General features: G+C 40.4%; 1 protein-coding gene across 2 annotated transcripts in view; it reads right to left on the bottom strand.

The window, feature by feature from the left end:
* The window catches only part of LOC106941666 (G-protein coupled receptor 98-like), a 122,763-nt gene that overhangs the window by 34,794 nt on the left and 64,453 nt on the right, over positions 1-23,516 (bottom strand). For both annotated transcript variants that reach the window (XM_015024764.1, XM_015024755.1), the window contains 42 exons: positions 23,328-23,503; positions 23,076-23,203; positions 22,811-22,992; positions 22,554-22,700; positions 22,382-22,462; positions 21,981-22,245; positions 20,851-20,973; positions 20,050-20,272; positions 19,743-19,947; positions 19,508-19,654; positions 19,102-19,357; positions 18,101-18,303; positions 17,838-18,014; positions 17,555-17,737; positions 17,279-17,458; positions 16,936-17,100; positions 16,725-16,845; positions 16,394-16,517; positions 16,150-16,288; positions 15,844-16,026; positions 15,469-15,704; positions 15,218-15,366; positions 14,062-14,260; positions 13,710-13,929; positions 13,382-13,621; positions 13,153-13,302; positions 12,846-13,066; positions 12,017-12,296; positions 11,743-11,886; positions 10,134-10,305; positions 9,849-9,990; positions 9,193-9,761; positions 8,842-9,105; positions 8,365-8,482; positions 8,082-8,253; positions 7,750-7,992; positions 6,065-6,472; positions 5,497-5,669; positions 5,151-5,397; positions 4,847-4,986; positions 3,020-3,180; positions 2,737-2,837 (listed from right to left, as the gene is read on the bottom strand). In XM_015024764.1, coding sequence (XP_014880250.1) covers positions 2,737-2,837; positions 3,020-3,180; positions 4,847-4,986; positions 5,151-5,397; positions 5,497-5,669; positions 6,065-6,472; positions 7,750-7,992; positions 8,082-8,253; positions 8,365-8,482; positions 8,842-9,105; positions 9,193-9,761; positions 9,849-9,990; positions 10,134-10,305; positions 11,743-11,886; positions 12,017-12,296; positions 12,846-13,066; positions 13,153-13,302; positions 13,382-13,621; positions 13,710-13,929; positions 14,062-14,260; positions 15,218-15,366; positions 15,469-15,704; positions 15,844-16,026; positions 16,150-16,288; positions 16,394-16,517; positions 16,725-16,845; positions 16,936-17,100; positions 17,279-17,458; positions 17,555-17,737; positions 17,838-18,014; positions 18,101-18,303; positions 19,102-19,357; positions 19,508-19,654; positions 19,743-19,947; positions 20,050-20,272; positions 20,851-20,973; positions 21,981-22,245; positions 22,382-22,462; positions 22,554-22,700; positions 22,811-22,992; positions 23,076-23,203; positions 23,328-23,503 — 8,157 coding nt within the window. The remainder of the gene's footprint in view (positions 1-2,736; positions 2,838-3,019; positions 3,181-4,846; positions 4,987-5,150; positions 5,398-5,496; positions 5,670-6,064; positions 6,473-7,749; positions 7,993-8,081; positions 8,254-8,364; positions 8,483-8,841; positions 9,106-9,192; positions 9,762-9,848; positions 9,991-10,133; positions 10,306-11,742; positions 11,887-12,016; positions 12,297-12,845; positions 13,067-13,152; positions 13,303-13,381; positions 13,622-13,709; positions 13,930-14,061; positions 14,261-15,217; positions 15,367-15,468; positions 15,705-15,843; positions 16,027-16,149; positions 16,289-16,393; positions 16,518-16,724; positions 16,846-16,935; positions 17,101-17,278; positions 17,459-17,554; positions 17,738-17,837; positions 18,015-18,100; positions 18,304-19,101; positions 19,358-19,507; positions 19,655-19,742; positions 19,948-20,049; positions 20,273-20,850; positions 20,974-21,980; positions 22,246-22,381; positions 22,463-22,553; positions 22,701-22,810; positions 22,993-23,075; positions 23,204-23,327; positions 23,504-23,516) is intronic.

Below are 23,516 nucleotides of genomic sequence, written 5' to 3' on the forward strand. Positions count from 1 at the left end.
AAAAAAAAAAAAAAAAAAAAAAAAGCTGAACACTGTTCAGACTCTTTGCAAATTTACCACACAGCTTCAGTGATCATTTCTCTAAACTGCACAGGATTCAACATGTAAGTTGAAATAAAACTCAAATAAATATAATACACGCCTACTAATATTTGAATAAATGGCCCTTAGCAAGCTGCACTTTGATCATGAATTTCTGTAGCCATCAGCAAGTGTCTGTTATTGCAGGTGCAGCTCAGAGTGTCGCTACTGACAGAAATGGGAGTTTATTAAAACTGCTTCGTTTCCTGACACAGACTCTGCTTTTAAGCATTAAGCCTTGCCCAAGCATGAAAGGACCAGAGCATTACAAAGGTCCTCGTTGAAGCCTAGTAGTTTTATTTATCACTTTTCAAGCGTAGACCAGTGAAGTTGCTACACTTGGAGATAGTTCATTATTCCGTTCTCCTTGGTTAGGGCACCAGTGTCACTGGCAGCAAAACGGATGCTCAGAATGGTGCTTAGACGACGGAAACCCTCTGGCACACGGTGACTGAAACCTTACTTTCTTTCTGGTGGACAGTAACAGAAGTCCTTCAGTGGTTTGCAGTTTATGGTTGTTCTTGAACATCCTGACCAATTTCCTTTTCGGGTGATTGTTTGGTTCATATGGTTTAGACCTGGACTAATTTGGGTTTTCCAGTAAAACAATCATCCTAAACACACATTAAGAGTAGTTTTGAGATTGATAGAGCAGGCTAACAATAAAATCCAACCTCATGGGAAAGCCTTTGTACTTAAAAGGCATGCTATGAAATCAGCCACCTTAAATGAACTCAAACAATTCGGTCAAGCACAGCAGAAAAAAAGAAAAAAAATCCAGCAAGAAATGTGAGGACGGTTGGTAGCAACTAAAACGTTTACGGTAGAGGTGCCACTGGTGAAGGTACTCTTAAGAAATAGAGGTAGATACGACCATAAATTCAAATTTTTAACACATGCTCTACTGTAAGTAATCACTGGGTCATTGTTCTAATCTGAAAAACATTAAACTTTTTTACACTATAATATTCATACAGATGAGCGTAGGGGTAAAGGAGGTCATTTTACAAAGATTTAAGGAAATCAAAGCAGTTTTACCTTTTTTTTTTTACCAGTTCAAGTTCACTCATTTTTTTTTACAAGTAAAACAATAATCTAATCCAAAAATATAAAATCTGGAAGTGTAGGAGGACCAGTGACTAGCCTACAAGGATGACAGAATAGCCTGACACCAGTGACAGCTGCTTGGCCAGGGCTGAAAGGAAACCAGGGAACAGTGAGAACAAAACTGCATATACAAATTACCTATTGGTGGGGGGAGGTTGATTTAAACATAAGTATTTTCGTATCACCCATTTCATTTCCAAGACAAAGAGATTGTGTGAAGGAACATGTGGGCTGATCTCTTATTGAGCACACCAGCACACTTGCAGCCATCATCGCTTCCAAATGATTGCTGGCACGACTAGACGGCCTCCTGTCTTGAGGGGTCCACCTCATTAGGTGATAACACATTTAGCTGGAGCTCCAGCTTGTGAATCTGGACATTGAACCTCCCTTTCATTAACGGATCTTGGCTCGGGAGCCGGAGAACTGCAACGGGACCGCTAAAGCATCGGCACAATCGAGGGGAAAGAAAGCCTCAAAGTACAGTCGAGTATTAAAGTGAGAGAACGGGCTGGAATTTTCCATCCAAAACCCTTTCAGGTTCTGCCTGGGCCATAAACGGGTCAAGACTGTGGAGGCTAGCCCCTGAAGTCTACTTCAGAGTTGATTGTGTTTGTCAACCAATGAGGACAGAGGGGATCAGTGGAAAATTACCAGTCCCGCACTCACTCACGCACAGACGCACACAATCTCACACACACACACACACACATACACACACACACGATCAGAACCAGATGAAGGACTGACCTGTAGCTACATATCTATCTCACTCAATGGTTGCGTTTCTAATGGCCGCAGGTGCGGGGTGGACATGGCTGCGTTGTCAGGACGCAGCAGCCCGCAAACTGTGCAATTGATGATATGTGATGATGTGTGTATTCACATCCATGCACATTTCCAAGAAAAATACCTGTGAGATATCTTGCAGGCCAAAGAGATGGCTTGGCAGCATGCATGTGTTTCTCTGTGCATGTGTTTGCTCTCATTCGCTGTCTGCGTTTTGATTTAATTTAGCGATTTGAAATAAGATCAAGATCAACACATTGATCATGATTTATTCACATCCAGCAGCCTTTTTGCTTGTAATACCCTGCAGAAGTATTCATACCCCTGGACATTTTTCAGGTTTTGCTATGTTACAACCTCTATCAATTATACAGTATTTATTCTTTTTCTTTTTTTTTTCTTTTTAATAAAAATTTGGTAGACTATTTAGACGCTCCAATAGAACTGGGATATTCCTCTACCAGATTAGGATTAGGTTGTACTAACATGTTTGATTTAATCTTTGGTAGATTTAATTCACACCCAACTTTTATGTCTTTTCCAGACTCCAACCAGTCTTTATCCGCACCACTGTTGAAAACAAAGCATCTCCACGGCATAGAGACGCCGACACGTGTGAGCGTCATGAGTCCCAATGGGGATGTGTGTTTATAGAGTAATGCACCTATTTCATTTATCCTGCTTGTATCGACTTTTAAGGATAACATAAAAATCAGGTGTGAATTTGTGTTAAGTTAAATCAAAAAGCCAAAACGTTACCTGAGTTCCAAGGCAGGCCACCAACATGTGAGTGAGCAGTTTGGCAGCAAACATGGGAGAATGGGAGCACAGTACATGGGATACGATGGCCAATGCAAACCCTAAAAAAATGAAAAATGCATTGCTAATTTATTACAACTTATTAAGATATCCATAGGGACCAATATGACAAATTAAACCCCAAACTAAAACCTGAATATAAGCCTTTAGTTGGAGCATATTTGATTTATCTTTCACAAATGAAATATTTGAAAGAGAAATAAAAAAAAAAAGTCTTTCATACCTGAGATACAAATAAATCCTGACGCAAAGAAGGCCTCGTTGTAGGATGCAAGTGCAACAAACTCTGCATGCGCTGCATAGACAGACAAGTGGGAGCATGCACACTCCACATAACTGCCACTTTCCTTCACAACCCTGCAGTAGTGTCCATCAGATGACCAGCTAGCAGAAAGGAGAGTTTAAGAGAGGAGACAAAGCAGGTTGAGATTACATATTTCTTTATACTTTTCCCCTTAATGTTTGAGGATTTTTAGATCTCACCCACCTGAAAATAGAATTTAAAGTATGTGTGAGTTGCACAAGGGGGATTAAGATTTCTCAAGCAAAGAAAAACATCTGGAAAAGGGTCTTTACAGCGATGAAAATCTAAGAAAATAGACAACATATACGTTTTTCCGATTTGTGTGGGATTTGCGGAAACAGCTAACTAATCATAATGGTTGTTTCTTCTCAGCCTTTTGAACTCTCGGCCTCACATGTATTTTCTCTTCCCTTGTGTTTATTCATCCCAAACAGCTTCACTGGCCAAACCAAACCTGCCAATTTTTAACTTGTAACAGCGTGTTCCAGCCAAGTGTTCCCATTCCACGCCCTAGAAATGTCCTCCAGAAACTGACTCTGGGTGGGAGGACACAGAGTGCAGCAGCTGGAATGTCCAAATATGAGAACAGAAAAAGACATGCTCTGGCCTTTAAGGAGCCTTAATAAGAGACCGAACTTGGACTTTTCACCGGAAAGGAAACTGTTCCTTGTCACAAAATAAAAGTTAATAGCTGAGAAATAAAGAAAGAAGGAAATTAGAGAGGTTGAGGCAGCGAGAGCCGGAGTCAGTGACATCTAACTCAGCCATTGCTGGCTATTTAAAGGGAAAATATCATAAAACATTGCTTTTTCTGTGCTTGGGAAAACAGTACAGAATTTATCTGTGCAACTAAAGTCATAATTAAGTAAATTGATGGTGGGGAATATATGTCACTGAAGCGTTGTTGATATGTGTGAGTGGCGGGGGGGACGTAGAGCATGTCGCACAATGAAATAATCAACCTCTTCTATTTTGATCCTAACCCAGATGAATTCATGCAGTTTACCTCATTTGGTCTTTGCTAATTTCTTTATTTGAAAAATGAAGGCAGTGATCAACTGCAAATGCACACCACATTTTTTTCTGATTTTCACTTGCAAGAATAAAACCATACGATAGAGTTTGTAGTGAACACAGTTAGGATGATTATAAGTGATATGAATACATTTCTAAGGAGCTTTATATCCCAAATAAGAAATTCACCTGTCATTTACTGTTTTCAACTTTTTATTATAATTTGGTGTGTCAAAGACAAATCCAAACCAGCTGCCCAGTGCCAAACTGTAAATGAGGACCTTAAACAGCCTTAGGCCAAAACCTTCAGGCAAGTAAGTGCTGACATATATTTTAAAGATGGATTCCTTTACTAAAAGTAATGACATAATATGAACGGTTTTAATGGAAAGTTAAGCCTGTACAAGCAAATTACAGGTAAGTGGATTGAATTAATATACACCCTTCCAGTCACATTAACCACTCAAATACTTTACACTACAGACTCGCACAATTATACACTGGTTTTTTAGGGTTAAATGTCTTGCCAGATCACATCATATGTGACAAAAAAAAGCTGGAATGGAACCAATAACCTTCTTATTGCACAACAACTACTGTCCCACTGATACGAACAGGTCCCAAAACATGTTAACAGAGACTTGTTTTTCATCGCACCCTGAAATAGTTAACCCTAATTTTGTGACAAACATATGTCTATCAGTACATGACTCTGATCACAAGTGTTTTCACCTTGCAGTGGTTTGGTTCCAAAGAAGGCACACAGATGCTCCTGGTTTAACTTGCTGACCAGGAGCGTTGACCCGATATATCACCTCATTGCCGTCTTCTAGGGGTCGTGACCCTCTCTCCTGGAGACTAACTGAAAATACCTGCAAACAGAAGCAGCAGCGGCAGGGAGATCAGCGTCAGAGTCTAAAACGATTAAGATATTTTATATTTTTGTGACAATGCTGCCACCTAGTGTTTGAAAAGAAATCTTAAGTAAAATAATTATCCGCACGAATTAGTTCAAATTGCGCAAGAAGTTTCCTACCTTCCCACTAACAGCTGTGACTGTATGATTGGTAAGAAACCAGTGTTCAGTCCTGAACTCGGTCAGCTGAATCCTGCTGAGGTTCCTGCAGTCTGCTGACGAGGCTGCTGGCACAGGCAGCAGCGCATCTGGAAGCTGGAAGAAGTCAGCATTACGGCCCCTGTATTTGTGTCCATTAATTTGGGTTGGGTACCACTGGAAGGCAGATATGGTCATAAATGGGCATGTTTCCATGACAGTGCCCATTCTGTAGAAAATGAAAAAAAAAAAAAGGAAACATTTGTAATATTAAGGATTGTGGTTGTGTATTTCACTAAAACGCTGAGTTTTAATGCAAAACACTTACATCTCACACTGGAGATGAGAGATAAGGGAGAAAGCGAATCGCTCTGCCACCTCAACAAGGTGACTGAGACCTCGGGTGTCAATACGGCTAGGATTGGCCAGAACGCATAGTAGGTCAAAGGTCAAATTTTGGCTGCTTGAATGTAGGGGAGTCTGCTCTGCCTCCGCAAGTACCTGCATCAAGAAACAGAACAGCTTTGAATGCAACCTGATAAAAACAAATGAAATACTTCACAAAAAAATGATGTATGTTGAATTACAACGATGTATCTTTTCAGCGTCATTCAGTCACTTAGAATCATGTTGAGTGACATTTGAAATCTTTTTAAAATGAACACCTGTAATTCAAATGTGCACCTTTTTGCATAAAGTAGTAAGATGATTTTTTTTTTCTTTCTTACGGAAAGGAGCAGCGGCTCTACTCCAAGCTCTCTCTGAATGACATTATCTCTAAGGATCAGTTCTTCCTCCATGTGGAGAAAGTGTATTTCAGCTGCTTGTGTCTTGTCTTTACTAGATTATCAAATGGATTGTGTATAAAACAGCTGGTTTCTACTGTAACCTCTTACCTTCCCAAGGGTTTCAAGAACAGCTGTCATCTGCTCACGAGAGAGAGCCGATGTGGATTTACTCTTAAGTCCTTGCAGCACCTGATTTATTATTGTTGGGTTGAGAGGCTGATGTAACGGATCCAACAAGGCCCACACAGACTGACTTGCCGCGTTTGACACCAGAGTCACATTGGCCCGTCCAAACTGGGAGTGAACACTGGCTCCTCCTGAAGGACTGTAAAGCTCCACCTGGAAGCGCTTCGGTGTGGGTGAAGACGAGGCGAGGTCCGGCGTCAAGTAGATGTCTAGTGTTGACACGTGGCTCCCAGGTTCAAAGGTCACTTGACCCTCTTGTTTAGGAAAATCCATGCCCGCTTTAGCAGGCCAGATGACATAAGGACCAACCATCTCTTCCTTGTTAAGTTCCTAAAGCAGAATGAAACACGTCTTTGACATTCAAAGAAGCACTGTGATTATTACCAGCGATTATTAGAACTGCCTGTACATCAGACTTTTACTTAAATGCACTTCTGTTGAAGAACAGAGCTCACCGAGTCCGAACTCTCTCTGTAATGTTTGTTTATGAGACATACTGACCACACCGTATTATCTTTGGTGAAAGTCCTTCTGCACTACTCCTGGCTTTTATCATCCACATCCTCTAAGAGATGAAAGCACATCACCAAATGTGTCCGAAAGGGTTTTTTTTTTTTTTTTTTGGAGTAGACTAGAGACTGCCTTTAATCTCCAATATCAAAAGCATTTACTTCGTATAGTGCAAGCAATTGATCTGGGTGCAGACAAAACAAAACATCAACCTTCAGAAAAATGTAATTTTTGAGGTAGAACACGGGGAAAACTTTGGCTTTTTGAATTTCATGATGACAGGGAAACCAAACGCAGTGCAGACAGTTTTTATCCACAAAGCGCCTAAACCCTGCCAGCAGCTAGCAAGCGAAACATCAGAGACAGGCAGCGCTGGACGCTCTTCTACTGCTGCTGGTACTGAATATAAAATGACAGACCCGGCACCGAACCGACAACCAGACTCTGAACAACTGACCAGACACAACAGCCTACATTTTGGATGTATTGTTTTTACATCTAAAAAAAAATAATATTTCTCATCAAATGAAGTCTGTTGCTAAAACTAATTGTGGATCCCTTTCTAAAACATGCATGCTTTTGATACAGTTTATCATGAATCCTTGAGGGTTATGACATATTTTAAAATACAGTATTGTCTGTTACATGTTTGCGTCAGATGGTTTGGCTTATCCTTCTGCAGACTGAGGGACTAGTGCATTTTAATCACTAAGCGTATTTTGGTTTCATGTCCTCAGACCTACATGCATCAGGAAAATCCATGTGGTTGCACTTTTGGGCCCCAAGATGTTCTTTTTGCTGTATGTACCAAAGGTTTGTGCAGAGTTTGAAAAAAAGGCATTTAATTATGCATAACTGTATAACTGGAACTCCTTGACAAATGACCTACATATTCAGAAAAACATCTACTTGAACATTTTTAAAGACTTCTAAAAGACTTAAAAGTAGTCAAATCTTTCTGTGGATATTTAGTTGGAAACACTGAATATGTAAGCATCGTTTGTAGTATGTGGTTTGTCATGTCATAACTTTACCAATACATCCTGAGTACCATTTCTGGTAAATAAACCTTAGAAACAAAGTACATGATCTCTTACCACTGTGTGATACTGAAGAGTCATGGCTGAAGCTGTGCTCGCTTGCCTGTAGAGCTGCAGGCTGAGCCTTGTGGTCATCACAGTAGTGACTGGCAGTCTATGACCCACAGAGAAGTACACAACACCCTGCGGATTGTCGCTCTCCGCCAAGGTGATGTTGGCGAAACGGGTTGTGTCGTTGATGGAGGCACCAGCTCCCACTTGATAAATCTCCACCAAGAACCAGGCCTGGTATTCTGGTTCCTGAAGTAAAGCAGATGTGTGACTAATATTCAAACGTGAAAAACACAAATAAAATGATATAATGCAGGTTTTTGCTGAGGGTATTTTACCACGTCATCCAGAACCTCCAGAAGGAGAGCACAGAAGATCTCTCCTCTCCGACAAATGGCCACTCCTGAAGTCTGCACAAGCTGTGAGGTTAGGTTGACTCCATCTTTAACCAGGCTTAAAGATTCCTCACTGAAGGTAGCCCTCCAGAAGACCTGCAAATCTTCAAAAGCTCTAAGCAGCAAAAGAAAACACATCGTTCTTTATGAACAATAAATCAAATTCCAGTAGACGAGATTCATTTTCGGGCTACTAATTCGAAAAACTCCATTATTATTTCATTACCTGTTTTTCTGTCTCTGTAGGTAGAGCAGAGCAGTTCTGTTCACTGAATCTTCATCGAGAACTTGACCCATCAAGGAGCCGAGAGTAAAGCCTACAATACCGTTATGAAGGTCACTCCCTAATTTGGAAAGAAGGAGGTATGAAAAATAAAAGTGGATTAAAAGAGAGCAACACACACTAATTAATAAAATAATAATAAAAAAAACAAACAATGATTTTAGAAGTATAACTTCAAACCTAAATTAGAAATTGTGGGCTATTTGTTGAAACCTTAATCTTCATTAGTGTGTCAATCATGGAAATACATGACAAAGTGCAAACAACAGCAAATGAGCTCAGAATACACACCTAATAAAACTGTAAATACTCATTTATATACACCACTAAATAATAGCTTATGTCAAGATTATTTATTTGCACATGTACTTTTTTTTTTTTTTAAATTTACAAACAAGTCAGAAGAGTTTTATGTTTTACCAAGGATAGTGATCTTTACAAATGATCCAAAGCCCTGGGACGGTCTGTCAGCGATCTGAGCTCCTCCCTCTGGATCACTGAGGTAGATGAAGAATACTTCCTGTCCCTCCGGCTCAGAGTCATCCAGGATGATGAGGACAACTTCCCTCTCTTCCTCGCCATCTTCCAAAGACACTACAGTGGACTCCAATCGAAAGTCCTGCTCTTCCTTTGCGAGAGCTCTGTCGGGCTCCAGAGTGAAGGGAGGACGTGTTGTACTTCCATCTGAGTGACGTAACATATCAGCACAAGCTTGAGAAAAACTACAGGCTTAATAGGCATTAATAATTGCTGCTGTAAAAGAAAACGGACCTCCGTACGCCTGGACCCGAACCCTCACAGTCCCTGCGACACCATCTGACCTGCGCACCCGCAGCACAACCCTCCGCTCCTGCTGGTTTGCCTCGTCTCTGTCCTCTTGCACCTGGACGAGCTCAGGTCCAATGCTCAAAACTCCACCAGTTAGATCACTGGCCAGAATGGTGACAGTAGACACCCTGTGCTGTGGATGGATGCGAGGGGGCGCATCTGCCCAGGTTAAATTTGGAGTAGGGATCTCAACATGCGTCAAGTTGACGTAAAAGTACTCGTCGGGCTCTGACAGGGCATCGTCAACGATTGAAAGGTGAAAGGAAGCGTTTGTTTGTCGAGGTGAGTCGAACAGCGTTCGGCCAGCTGACACAGCGACAAAATCCTCTCCTGCCGCGGCGCTGCCCCCTGATGTAGTGTAGGACAGGTAGGTCGTGTTACTGCGAGACCCGTAGAGCTTCTGAACGTAAAGTGTTATTGTCTGGATGTCCTCTGCGATAACAAGTTGCCGGGAATCAGGAGCAAACTGGTAAATACCCAATGGTTCCACTTCTGCCACAGTAAAGCCTGACCTGTCAACAAAGGCAGACAGACTTAAGAGTCCAGTAACAGTTAGTTGAATGTTCAAGTGTTGCCTAAAGCCTTCTTTAAGCTACTACCTTAACTTAACAGCACCCTGTCCACCAATGTCTGATGTAGGATTGGCGAGGTGAATAGCATAGGAAGCAGCCTCTGATGGATCAGCAACAGCTGTAAAAGCTATGGCCTTAGTCTTTTCTCCGTGAGCCAAGGTGAGAGAACCTAAATACAATGAAAGTACACAACAGTTAGAATCTGTAGAAAGATTTGACATAATAATATCTGTGGTTCACAAACACAGAAATTATACTGATTCATTTGTTGATATTTTATTACTAAACTTGATCCATTTCAAAGTATCCTACCTGAGTTTGGAACTATTTTCCCAGTTTTGAACCCAGATGGATTCTGCCCTGAAGGATAACCAGCTTTCCACTGCACTGTCACGTTACCAAAACGCCCCGTTCGAGTCAGCTTTGCCTCACATGTTCCTATTTCTACACTTAAAACTTGCAGAGCCAGTGAGGCAAATCCAACCTGAATAAGTACAAGAGAAATTAGATAATAAATCAGGGGTTAAGTTAATCACATTGTCTTGGATAAACAGCTAACGTCATATTAGACAGCAGCTTGGACAGAGAAAGAATACAATCTCTGATTTTCTAAAATTACATGTGGTATACCGCAAGGTAACATGCTTGGTCCTAAACTATTTATATTTTACAGAGACTACAGTAAAGAATAAGACATAAACAGACATAAACTATTTTAAATATTATTTTTTTTTGCTGTATATTTGTCTTTTATTCTTTAAGATATTTTAGGGTCTATTGGCATTTATTTAAGAATAAGTAAGGACAGGGGAGAGAAAATGGGAAGTCATGCAGCAAATGTCCTGAGACAAACCAGGACAACCATGTTGAGGACTACAACCTCTGCATATGTTGTGCACACACACTACACACCGAGACACCCAGTCCATTCTATTCCTATTTTTATATTACTTTTTTGTGAATATCCATGCTGCTCTCACTGAACCTTCTGCTGTGACACCTGAATTTCCCTGCAGAAAATGTAATGCTACAAGTGTAATGTAAAAAAAAAAAAATTTGTCTTATAATACATGTGATGCTTTAATTAAATCAAAACCAGGTTCTCGAGAGTGCCAATTGTCTAAGCTGTAAAGGAAGACTCATGTAAAACAGATAAAAATAAAATGTTAAAATCACTAAAATAAAATCAAAGCCATTTTAGAACCCCCCAAAAAAGCATTATTCTGCTACATAGGGTTGGAATAATGCATACAAAAATAGATGATTGACATATAACTGATTCAGACATCTGATTGTTATATTATGAAGTTGAAGGCCTTCAATTTTTATTTTGCAGAATGTAATGGTACTCTGCACTGATTATTTACAAAATATATATAAAAATGTATTTTTTGCAAATAAAAATAATGCTAAAGCAAGAAAAACTTGACACCCTAGCTTAAAATGAAATGGTTAATGAGTTAGAAAAATGTTTTTTTAAGTTATAATTCTGAGAAATGACACTGCAGTGCTCAGATAATTTTCCCTGTGTACATACTTAGAACTACATTAAAAAATGTGAGTGACTTGCATTAAATTAAAAATGTACTGAAAATTATTAAACTTGTTCACTTCATTATTCATTCACTTCTGATTACTTGATTTAAGTCACCTGAATGGTAAGTGTGTACTCATGTGAGTATTCATTTGTATTTATAAGAAGCTGTCAGAAACTCATGATCCATGTCAGTGATTAATTTAGGGAAATAATATCCAAAAATAATCATATTAAAAAGTACACTGCTTTTATTATCCTCTTAGCTCCACAAATGAGCCTCAATTTCCCACTGTGGGGCAAGGAATTATATTTTTATTCTATTCTGTTAGAGCTTGTGATTTATTATGTGAAAAGAAAAAAAAAACAAACACATTCACAAGTCACCTCTGAGCTCGCAGCATCTTCTGGTATGGTCACTGCTGCAGAGCTGCCATCATAAAGCAGACGCGGCGAAGAGCCTTGGAGAGCGCTGACAAGTCTAACGTCAGTCAGCTCTACTGTAAAGCTTTCACCCAATGACAAAAATGCCTAATAACAGAAAGACAGAGTGAAGATAAAATTAATTCTTCAAAACAGTATATGCTCAAATTGTTTGACGAAAAGTGTACTACTTTGCCAAATGCATAATTTGTTGGTCAAAAAGTATTATGATCCTTACCTGGCTGCTGATGGGGACTGTGATTTGACTAAAGGGCTGGCCTTCTACCATAAGCAGCCTTCCTTCAGCTCGGCCTCCCAGCATCTCCTGGATGTCCATCAGCTCAGTTCCCCTGCCCCTTATCTTATAGCCAACACTGGCATTGCCAAACAGCCCAGCAAGTCGCGTTACGTTCACAACCAGAGCTCTAGTGAGCAGAGACCCTGAACCCACCACCACTACAGCCTGCTGTCCAGAGTCCAGAGAAAACACACCATGGGGATCATCATTAGCAGGCACCCTAAAGGGGAAAAAGGAAGGACACTTAATACAAAATTTTGACTTCTCTTTTAAAGCTGTTGCCAACATTTTGTTTCAGCACTTTACAAATATAAAGCAATAAGAACACAAAAAATGGAGAAAATACTATATTTAAAATTTTGGTTAGTGTGAACTGTGAACAAATTTACTTTCACGAGAGGATAATTGATTTTGCAATAATGATCTATGTACAGTAACTCTGTCCCTTTCATGTGAACAGGTATATTACACTGTGAAGGTCTGTACAGACATTGTTTTTGGCCAGAAAAGTGAATCATTATGCCCAGGTCACATGGAGCAGCTCTGTTTCCCTCAGTGACACTAAGTACAATGTGTTCATTCACTAAGTGAAAATAACAGGCTATAAAGATTATCAACTTCAACTCACCTTCAAATATTTTCCAAGCTAACTTCATATAGGTTTTATTTAGTTTACTGTCTATCTGTAGTAGTTTCAGAATTGTATGCTTTAATCAAATTACCCAGTACATTGTGCCAGAGTGATTCTAACACAGTTCTAATGTCAAACCTTATCTGAGTTCTGATCAGGTCTGGGTTGGCATCCAGAGTCCCTCCACCATCCACAGCTACAAGCTGGACGATGTAAATCTCCTCCAGCTCTGGCACTGCGTCAGGCATCAGGCTCAGGATGATCTCTGCCTCCCTGTGGCCTTCCACTATCATCACAGAGCCCACTAAGGCCAGGAAGTCACCCGTTGTATCTGAGTCACTCTGAATCTGCCACCGGACCTGGGAGGAAATGATGGTTGTGTTAGCAGTTTTACTCATTTGCTTGACAGAGAGGGACAAAATGTAGATTTGTGGTGTAATCTCACTGTGACGTTGCCCATGGTTCCCTCTCTGCGTGTGACCAACAAGGAAATGTTGAGTGGGCCTTCTGCCTCTGTAGACTCATTGATGATGCGTTGTTGAAGAGCATCAGGAGTGAACTGGACTATACCATTAGGGTCTCCAAACTTCTCTATCTGAAAGAAAAAGACAGAATTTTGTAGTTAGAAGTTGCCTGTGTTGATTGAGATATAGAGCTAATATTTAGCAAAGTACCTTGAGTGTTACTGAACCGGCCTGAGGATCAACATCCATCTCTCCAGAAACAACGCTCAGCTCTATAACAAATGTTTCTTCCACTTCCACTTCTCCATGAGGCAGAATCTGCAGCTCTATGATACCCAAACTCTCCTCTCCATCTCTAAAAAAGAAAGAGCCACTCACAGGAGCTCTAAAGTCAGTATTTAAAGCAGGCAGAATGTCTCTGCTGTTTGGACCGAGGATGTTCCAGACAACCTGTGAAAAGGAAAGACGTGAGCAAAGTGAGATCTGCCTGAGGATCACATGATGAAGATACTTTCTCCTCCGGAATAATTCAGTATACCGTTGCATTTCCCAAAAGGCCTCCAGCTCTTTCCAAAACAAGACTCAGCTTCAAAGTAGAGTCCGGGTTCACCACTGTGATTATACTTTCATTTACAAAGCGGACCTCTCCATTCGGAGAGTCACTCTTGCCAATGGTGACCCTTGCAACATAATTGGAGCCCAGAACTGCTCCGCCAGTGGATCCAATCAGAACTATTTCAAATATCTCAGAAGGTTCACTGAAAAAAGAAGAATGTGTATTATTTAGTTTATTTGGTTGAGTTAGAATCAAAAATAAAATGTAATTTTTTATTAATTTTTTTTATTATTTATTTTTTTTTTAATAGTGTCCAAGTAGCCGATCCTCTTACCTGTCCATATCATCTACAATAGTGACATTGATGAAGCTTATATTCTGGCCACTGACAAACACCAGCGAGTCATTGTGCAGGATGTAGTCGAGATTAGGCGTCGCACTCAAGCCTCTCGAAATAAAGTGGGCAGAGACTGTTCCATAGGAATCCACTCTCCTCACCACTGGGATCAGCACATAGCCCACATCTTCCTCAACTGGAAAAATAGCAAGTCAAAATGCATCTTTTGTCTCACTTGTACATATCATTTTACTGTCTTAGCCAAAATGTTTTATCATCCTCAAAATGACATAGTGGGAAATGCTCATTTCTAATAATAATAATATTGTAAGGGCAGCAAAGAAGCTATTTCTCATCAGTGATCAGTCAACAGTTAGGGCTGGACAGAAAAGTTAACGTTGCTCTTTCCGATCAAGCCCCTTTCTGGCTGTTTTGTCAGGCAAAATCTGACAAAAAGGTGACCACTTAATGAACTGTGTGTCGTGTTGAAAGTGAGATGATTTATATGTGAGCTTTCCTCTTATCTAACACAGCTGGTTCACAATCCAGCCATGATTAAACTGGTATCAAAACCTACTGATAAGAGTATTTTTTTCCTCATTCCTCCAGAAGTAGCTTGGAGATGAACAATATTTCTAGAACACCAAGCCACAAAGCTAAAGTTATAACTTGGCTCAGGGGACAAAATATACTGCTCAAAAAAATAAAGGGAACATTTCACTTTAATTTTGTGTGTGGCTCCAAATCCAGGCCTCCATTGGTTAATAAATTTGATTTCCATTGATGATTTTTGTGTGATTTTGTTGTCAGCACATTCAACTTTGTACAGAACAAAGTATTCAATGAGAATATTTCATTCATTCAGATCTAGGATGTGTTATTTGAGTGTTCCCTTTAATTTTTTGAGCAGTGTATTTCAATTTGTTATGAAGGCAATCCAGATCTCAATACAAAGTGTAGCCTATAGGGGTATTTTATTGGATGGATTTCTCAATAAAAGCAATTGAAACTTAGAAAATATTGAAATTGTGTGTACCATAGAAACTGACATAACAATCCAACATACTGAAAATTGCAAAGCAGTTGTCTAGATTTAATTCATCGGGGTCTATACATTTCATAACAGAACTGTTTCTGTTTGCTTTTGTTTTACCTGTAATGTTAAGGAAGTCCTGCCTGAACTCCAGGATACCTTCAACATTGTCATTCTGCTGTATAACCACAAGAACAGAAGATATGTTTCCAATAGCTGGAGGTTGGTCCAGCTGCAGTCCTGACTCCCTCACTGTGTAGTCCACCGCACTGACCACCAGAGGGAGACAAAGAAAAAGAAATAAGTAAGAACAACTCAAGAAGGCAAATGGCATTCCTAGTAGTCATTCACATTTTAGAAAATGTAATAACCTGAGATTGAGCAGCTCTACGTGGGTAATGTTAACAAAGAACAGTTCGGGTCTTTCTGGAAGATTGTCATCCCGGATATGCACTGTGACACTGTGTGACGTTTGGCCTGGCGTAAACAGTAATCGTCCTGAAGCTGGAGTAAAGTCCGTTCCGCTAACTGCTGTGTAGCCCGAGGTCTGATAAGTCACCAGCACACTCCCCAGACTGCCATACGAGCGAATCACTGTCACATTAACCTGCATAAAAAAAATCACAAAAAAAAAAAAAAACATAAATAGAAAATTAAACCATTGTTGTTTAAGGGTATCAGCACACTGCTGCAAGAAATTTCCCTAAGTGAAATAAAGCACGTCTGTCTAATTATAATGACCTTACCATTTCCTCCTCTTTCGTTGTGAGCTGGAGTTGGTTGAAAGAGAAAAGTCCATGGGGGAGATCACTTGCTGCCATGGTAACCCTAGCATCCCTGGCAATGGGGCTCACTTCCAGCCCTACTGTCGCAGAGGTCAGTGAGAGCCGGTACTCATGTCGCTCTTCTGGGAGTTCATCATCAAGGACCTGTCACCATAATTCATATGAACAAACTTCTATTAAAAAATGACAATTTTAATGCTGAATGTTTTGCAGATGCTATGACAGACCATAATTATTCTTTCAATGAATTCCATAAACACTAAGTACCTTAAGAGTAATGGTGCCAACAGACTGACCATCACGCATAGCAACGGTCCCAGAAATGGTTTCGAATTCAGAAACCAAAGCTGGAGTAATATTCCAATACACTTGGACATCTCCAAAAACGCCTGGACCTCGCACAAGGCTGTGCAGAAAAACACAAACAGGTGTTTCATCGCTAAAATGTAAAACTTCTTTTTTTCTCTCTCTCTCTCTCTCAGTTGGAGACACAGCACAGCAATTATCTCACTTGACCACGGCAGTCCCGTTGTAGTTTCCGTGAGGTTCTCCAATGATAACGTTCCGAGATGACTCTGCTATTCCGATAATCCCTAGTGCAGCTTTGTCTGCCCTGATGGTGACTGTGACCACTCCTGCATAAGATCCATTAGAGAAGTTATTAAGTAAATTAAAAAGTAAGACTTCATTTTAACAGGGTTTTTTTAAGTTAGAGAATTTATTCCATATAATACACAACAGAAAATGAAGAGGACAATGAATATTTGCCATATTATAAACCTGAGTACATTTCCTCAGTAAGTTAATATGCTGTTAGCTTGGCATTTTTATGTAATACAAACCGTGTAAAGGGTCGATGATGGCACCACTGTCAGCAGGAAGCAAGCGAACAATGAAATGTTCATCTGCTTCCAGCAAATTATCAGCAAGGGCTCTGATCACAAATGACTTGACAGGCTCAGTCTGTAAAAGAAAATGTAGATAACGTTTGCAATTTTATCCCAAGTGGTTCTTATAAACAGTGGATCAGCAAATAGCAATTTTATACAAAACCTCAGTGAAGACAAGTGTCCCATTAACAGGAGAGAGATCATCCATAGCTTGGTCTTCCACCTGCCACGCCAGCACCACTGCACCTTCACCTCCTGAACTACGCACCACCGTGAGTGTCGCCACAGCTGAAGGATCATCCACAAACTCGGGCTCACTAACCACAATCTGAGAGATAGAAAAAAACAAAAAAAAAAAACCACACATATCAGTACATTCTAAAATAAAGGGGAAAAAAATGTCCTAACTCTTAATTTATCAGCAACATGAGATTTTCCAGATGCTACAAACCTCTTCTGTGTATTGTGTGCTTTTATAGTTAGGTGAACAAATATATTACATTCACCTCCAAGTCTTGAAATCCAAATCGTCCGAGAGGAGAGTCATTGGACGGAATCACAACATTTACAAAGGTCACTTGTCCAAGGCGAGCGCCGCCGATCAACCGTAGCAAATCCACTCTGAAGGTCTCCGAGGCCTCTATTTGTTCATCGTCCAAGATGGTGATGGCTATAGTAGACTCTTTCTAATGTTTCAAGAAATATACAACCCACGATGTAAGGCGCTGAATAGTATGCTCAGAAATGTTTGTATCAGCTCAGAACACTACGCCTTGATTTACCTGGCCCTCTTGAAAAGTGATGTTTCCCGATGCAGGGGTGAAGTCGTTGAGGTCAGCTGTGACCGGCTGAGCCTCCCAGTAGGCAACCAGTCTCCCACTTGTGCCGGCAAGTCGTACCACAGACAGATGAAGGACATTGTCTGGAGGTGGTATCTCATAGGCCAGCACACTTCCAGGTAAATCCTGAACAAGATTGGCAGTAATGTTTTTTTTTTATGGCAGATTATTGAGCACATATTCTATTTTCCCCTCCCCTTAATTCACCTTTTTTTTACATTCTCACCTCAGAGATGTTGAACTGCAGAACCCCTCTTGGATCGTCGCTCTCCTGGATGGTGATCTCTGCTACTTCCATCCCAGGCCTCCTTAGACTTGGCTGGCCCGCTCCAACAGACCCACTTACTAGCTCCACTCCAGTGATGTTTACCAGGAAACTTTCTGCAAGCTCTGGGACATCGTCCTACAATAATATGTTCACGTGCATTAAATAAAAGTGAAAAAACAACAGAAGATTGTGAATGTTAATTACTGATCACCCATCCTCACCGGTAGAATAGTGATAGAGACGAGCGCCACTGTGGCACCGTTGAACATAATAATGGTGTCGTCTCTGGCTATATAGTCTTCTCCTGCAGAAGCCTGATTGGAAGGGTGTTGGTTCAAGGCTGGTTTTGTCTGGAAATGGACCATCACCTGACCTGATGATCCCTGCTCCCTTACTACAGAAAGAGTCACATTGACTGGAGTTCCTACAGATTGGAAAATAATTAGATTAAGGTAAGTAATAAACACCAAAATACCAAATGATACACATAATCGCAGTATCTACAGTGCCTTGCAACTTTAACTTTTGCGACAGCAAACTTCAATGTATTTTCTTGGCATTTCATCTGATAACCCAAGGAAAAGTAGCATAAATTTGATGCTTTTCTTTAGCAGATAATTGGAAGTTGTTCAGATCTGAACTATTCTGTTCTTATTTTGCAAAGAACAATAGAGGAAACTATTGAGTAAGCAGATCTGAACACAGACTTTAGAGATTTTATATATAAAAAAAGTAATGTCATGCACACCTATTCATTGTTATAATACCTGATATGAAAAATGACAATAACATGAATGATCATGGTGATAATATGACAAAATAACGAAATATTTAAGTTGTATAAATACTTTTACAAGGCCCTGCATGGATCTGGAAAACTTCCAAAAAAAAAAAAAAAATGACAGGATGCAAATATTCTACCTTAGTAGGTATGAACATTTAAATAAATATTTTTTCCAATGCTTTAATTAATAAATATTATTTAACCATTTCATGGATTAATCAAACCAATTACATCCCATCATACAAATCAAAACATCTTGGCTGTAGTAAATCTTAAAGTAGCTTTTTGTTTTTCAAAGAATATAAAAGGATGGTTGAGTGATTACTTTGAAAATATCAGACAAATGTTAACTACATGATATATAAAACATTAGAGAGTTTAACTCAATGATCTCTCATAGATTAACATGTAAGCATCTGTCACTTATTGAGCTCTTACTCTGTGGTTCCTGTGTTAGAGTAAACAGGGAATCCAGATGCCATCCGATCACGCCGTAGGGGGAGCCATTTGGTAGGATTGTAAGCAGAGCCTGAGCCCGCTGCCTATCAATCACTGCACCTTGTTGGATGTTCTGAAGGCCCAAAGTGGTGACATCCCGGATGACGATTATGACGCTTTCAGATAACTCAGGCAAGCCATCTGCTACTATGGCTAACGAGATGATGGCTACAGTCTGACCTTCAGAAAACGTCACCTGTAAAGGAAATTGCATTTCTGCACTGAATTGCGACATTTAAACACAAAATTAACAGCAGTGATTATCTTAAAAAAAAAAAAAAAAAAAAAGCATTTTAGAAATGGTGCTAATGTATTATGCTTTGCGTACGCAGCAGAAGTTACTCACCACTCCAGACGTGGGGTAAATGTCTGCCAAACTACTGTTAGCTGCCCAATGAACAGTCAGTCGACCAAAACTTCCTCTTCTTCTCTCAACGTTGAGAGAAATTTGATTATTTTGTTCCAACTCCTCCACCTCCATGTATAAGGAGTTCTGCAAACATATGCACAGTAGAGCGTAATACTTTGAAATACCTTTACACAGTCAATAACACAATGAGCACTTTAAAATGAATTCTCACCTGAGCAAAGCCAATAACTCCATGGGCATCATCGTTAGTTGGGACAATAATTGTTACCTCACCGCCAAATCCAATCTCTGCCCCTCCCTTTGGATTCTTCAGCTTAACCTCGAAAACCTCCTCCACCTCAGGGATGTCATCATCAATGACGTTGACTGCTAGATCAAGTTCCCTGTCACCAGGAGCAAAGTATAACTCCCCGGAGCTGAATATCAGAGAAGAAAGACAAAGACCCCGTTTTGTCCCTTGATTTTAATTGTTTTTGTTAGAACTAACCTGTGTTTGATATTTGTAATCCAGGGCATACCTCGGTATAAAGTCAGACTGATTTGAGACGGAGGTGAACTCATAGATAGTGGAGCTATTATCTTCAGAGGAAGCCAAAAGGGCCTTTGTGCCGTTGAGAGATTGGACCATAAAGGAGAGGAAGTTGTTGGCTCTTGGTGCCCTCAGGATCATGGTGAATAGGTCGACATCAGATCTCCAGGAGTAAATGGAAGAGCCATTTCGTCCAGTTAGCAAGGCGTACGCTAAAAAAAAAAAAAAAAAAAAATCCCTTTTTAGACACACCACTTTTAAGAAAGTTCCACTTTTGTCCTATAACTCCACAAAACGTTCCCCGTGTGCTTAACAAATGTAAGAGTGTGAAATCATCTTCTTGTAGGGAGGCCTGTGATGTTTTATTTGCTGGTCTTCTTTGTTTTGTGGCCTCCTGATTAAGTTGCCTAACTGCTGGCCACTCCTGTCAGGGTACATTTCATTGTGTTCATCTGGATCTCTCAAACCTTGCAAATGACTTTGTCGCTCATTTTCAAACTGATAAATGCCAATGACTTTGTTTCTCATAGGTTGTTGAATTTCTTTAAGTGAGGGGATGTTGTCAGATAGGTTGCACTTTTTTCCCCCTAAATTAATCCAACTACAGAAAACTGCTTTCTGTATTTAATCTGATTATCTTTTAGATTGAACTGTGTTAGATGATCTAAAAGGTGTGACACAAGTAAAATCGCAACAAATCTACAAATTTTCATGACGTTATAAATCTTGCGCTATTTTACATTAGCGTTAAATCTTTACAAAAATAGTTGATTGGGATATGAGTGCTTACTGATCCCTGACGGCACAGTGAAGGAGTGAATGGAGGCGAGTCCTGGGTGAGGAATGGACTGACGGTGCCGTGGTGAAGGTTCTGCTAAACTCCACCGTAATACTTCGCAGGATGGAGAGGGACCTGTAAGAAGAAAACAGAAGCAAACGAAGAATGCTTCAGAGAAAATACGTTCGTTCACACCAGAATAGCATGTTTATGTAACCACTCGCCTGACTGACACACCCAAGACTGAATAATTACAACTTGTGGATCCTTTTGTGGCTTTGCTCTGCTGCACATTGAGGCCTTTCCACATAAAGCCACAACAGGTCAAAACCAAAAACTCACCACTTTTTCAAACTCAGAAGGATCACATCATTTCATAATAAACAGAACACTGCAAAAATATATAACCAGACCGAGACTGCAAGTTTTGCAATCACAGAGGGAACAAAAGAACAAAGATGTTTAGTGAGCAATAAGCAGCTTCTGTTTGTTTCACCAACATGCTTGCAGTCTGTAATAAAATCAAACTGTAGCATAATTACCAAGAAGATATAGATGAAAATAAAGAAAACATACAATGCATTCCTCTCCTGTCTCCATACTGTGGATTAGTCCCACTTCACAGGCATCCTAGACTTTGCTTTTAAAGTGAACCTAGACATAATTTTATCTGCGGACCATTTGCTGATGCTGTTGTAGTTACAGTGTGCTTACCAAATCACTTCAGATATTATTTTCTGATATCTACACATATTTAAACATCCAAGTATCAGCTCTTGATTCTAATTGGTTGGCTCTTTTTTCATGTGGGATTCATTCACACTTTGCATGTTAGTATTTAGCCAACTGGATGGACTTTCTTTGTGTTTAATGCTCATACCTGACCTACGTGCCACAGCATGCTAAATGTGGGTCAGTTGTTATGAATATTAACACAGCACTCCAAAACAATATTGCATTGTTATGTTTCCCTAATATTGTGCAGCACTGATTTTAAAGAAGCATCAGACTCTGTATCTATAAATGACTATTCCAAAACCTGGGTAGGCGTTAGAGAAAAGAAGTGCTCATGGAGAAAAAAAAAATGTCTACTGTTCATTAGAAATTTAGTATATTTTATGAGCTCATACAAGTTAGATCACCTTCAACAGCAATCAGCAGCAGAGTATCCTCTCTTCTTGTCTTGACTGCTTCCACTTGAATGGCTCTCCCGGAAAGTGGAAGAGTTTGTGGATTCTGAAATATGCCATTGCTCCACTGAAGAAGCTGGCAGCTCCCACTTTGACTGTCAATGCACACCAGCAGATAGAGCGCGTCTGCATGAATAAATGGAGACAGACTCAGGATGTCCTGTTCAAAGTTGAGAGTCCCATGGAGTGCAAAGGAGCTGCCCGTCCAAACAAAAACCTAAAGAATCGGGGGGGGGGGGGAAGAAAATCAATTCATGTACAATCTGGAGACATTTATATTTTCAACTGTTTAAAAAAAACAACAACAACAACAACAACTAAAATTGTCTTAAAAGTGGCAGAGTGTGCATCACCTGGCTAGATGCTATCAGGTAATCTTTGCCTTCAGTGGATAGGTGTTTCACATCCAGGGCTTCAACTCCTATGATTTGTTCCTTCAAAAAATAAAATAATGTATTCCATGTTATATAAGTGACATGTCATAATAATATAGCAATGTCGTGGTATGACCGATTTTATACTTGCCAGTGTTATATTGAGGTCCTTCTGCAGTTTAAAGATGCTAAGGTTTGCAGCAGGGTAGAAGGGAGGGCCTCCATGAGCAATGGCAATGTAGGTAGAACCATTGACTGCAAACCCAACACACGAGGCTGGGTCTTGGATTCTGACAGACTAAATCAATCAGAGAAAAATAATGTTGCTTAATCAACCCCTCATATTCCAATCATTCCTAGATTGAGCGAGAACATATTGTGCTGGTTCTGGTGGAATATCCAGGTTACCTCTATCGGCACAAAAACACCTTGCCACCGATACAGAGTCGCTAGAGTGCGGACGGCCCCAGCCGCGGGCTTCAGGTCAAGCCTTAAAGCCAGGGAGGAAGACTCTGCTGGAATGGAGCACCAAGCAGATGTAGGGTTGTTCTCAAAGCTCTGATACAGACCAACGACTGGGAGGGGACCCGCTGTAGGAAGAGAGAAGAGCATCTTCTGAGTCAAAGAAGAGCGCAAGAAGAGATTGAGATTGATTTTTACTTTTTAGCCTCACCAGAAGCCGTAGCTGTGTCAGACTGCATCTCCCACTCTACGCTAACCGCTGACTCCAAGCCATTACTGCGAGAGACAGTGAGGAAGACAGCTCTGCTTCCTTCTTCAGCCACCACCGCTGCGCTGGTTCTGAGTAGAGACACAACAAATAACCCTATGTAGGAAATGCAGTTTTTACCTATTTAAAACATGTGATTGGTCGTAAGCAGCAGCAGCATTCCTTTCAGATCCTTTGATGAAACTGTACTGAGACCTGTTGAGAGAGGGTCCGATTCGGAACAAGCCTGAAGGGGCCAGGTTCTCCAGGACAGTGACAAAAATTTGGAGCTGGTCCCCAAGCCGTACACCTCCTGTTGGGTTAAAGAGGGTCAATGTGAATGTTTCATTCCCTTCAGGTTCAGCGTCACGTATTGCTCGGACCTCCAGCATCTGAAACAACAGG

This window comes from Poecilia latipinna, unplaced genomic scaffold (assembly GCF_001443285.1).
Source record: "Poecilia latipinna isolate Pla-1442-1.1 unplaced genomic scaffold, P_latipinna-1.0 Scaffold94, whole genome shotgun sequence".
Taxonomy (NCBI): domain Eukaryota; kingdom Metazoa; phylum Chordata; class Actinopteri; order Cyprinodontiformes; family Poeciliidae; genus Poecilia; species Poecilia latipinna.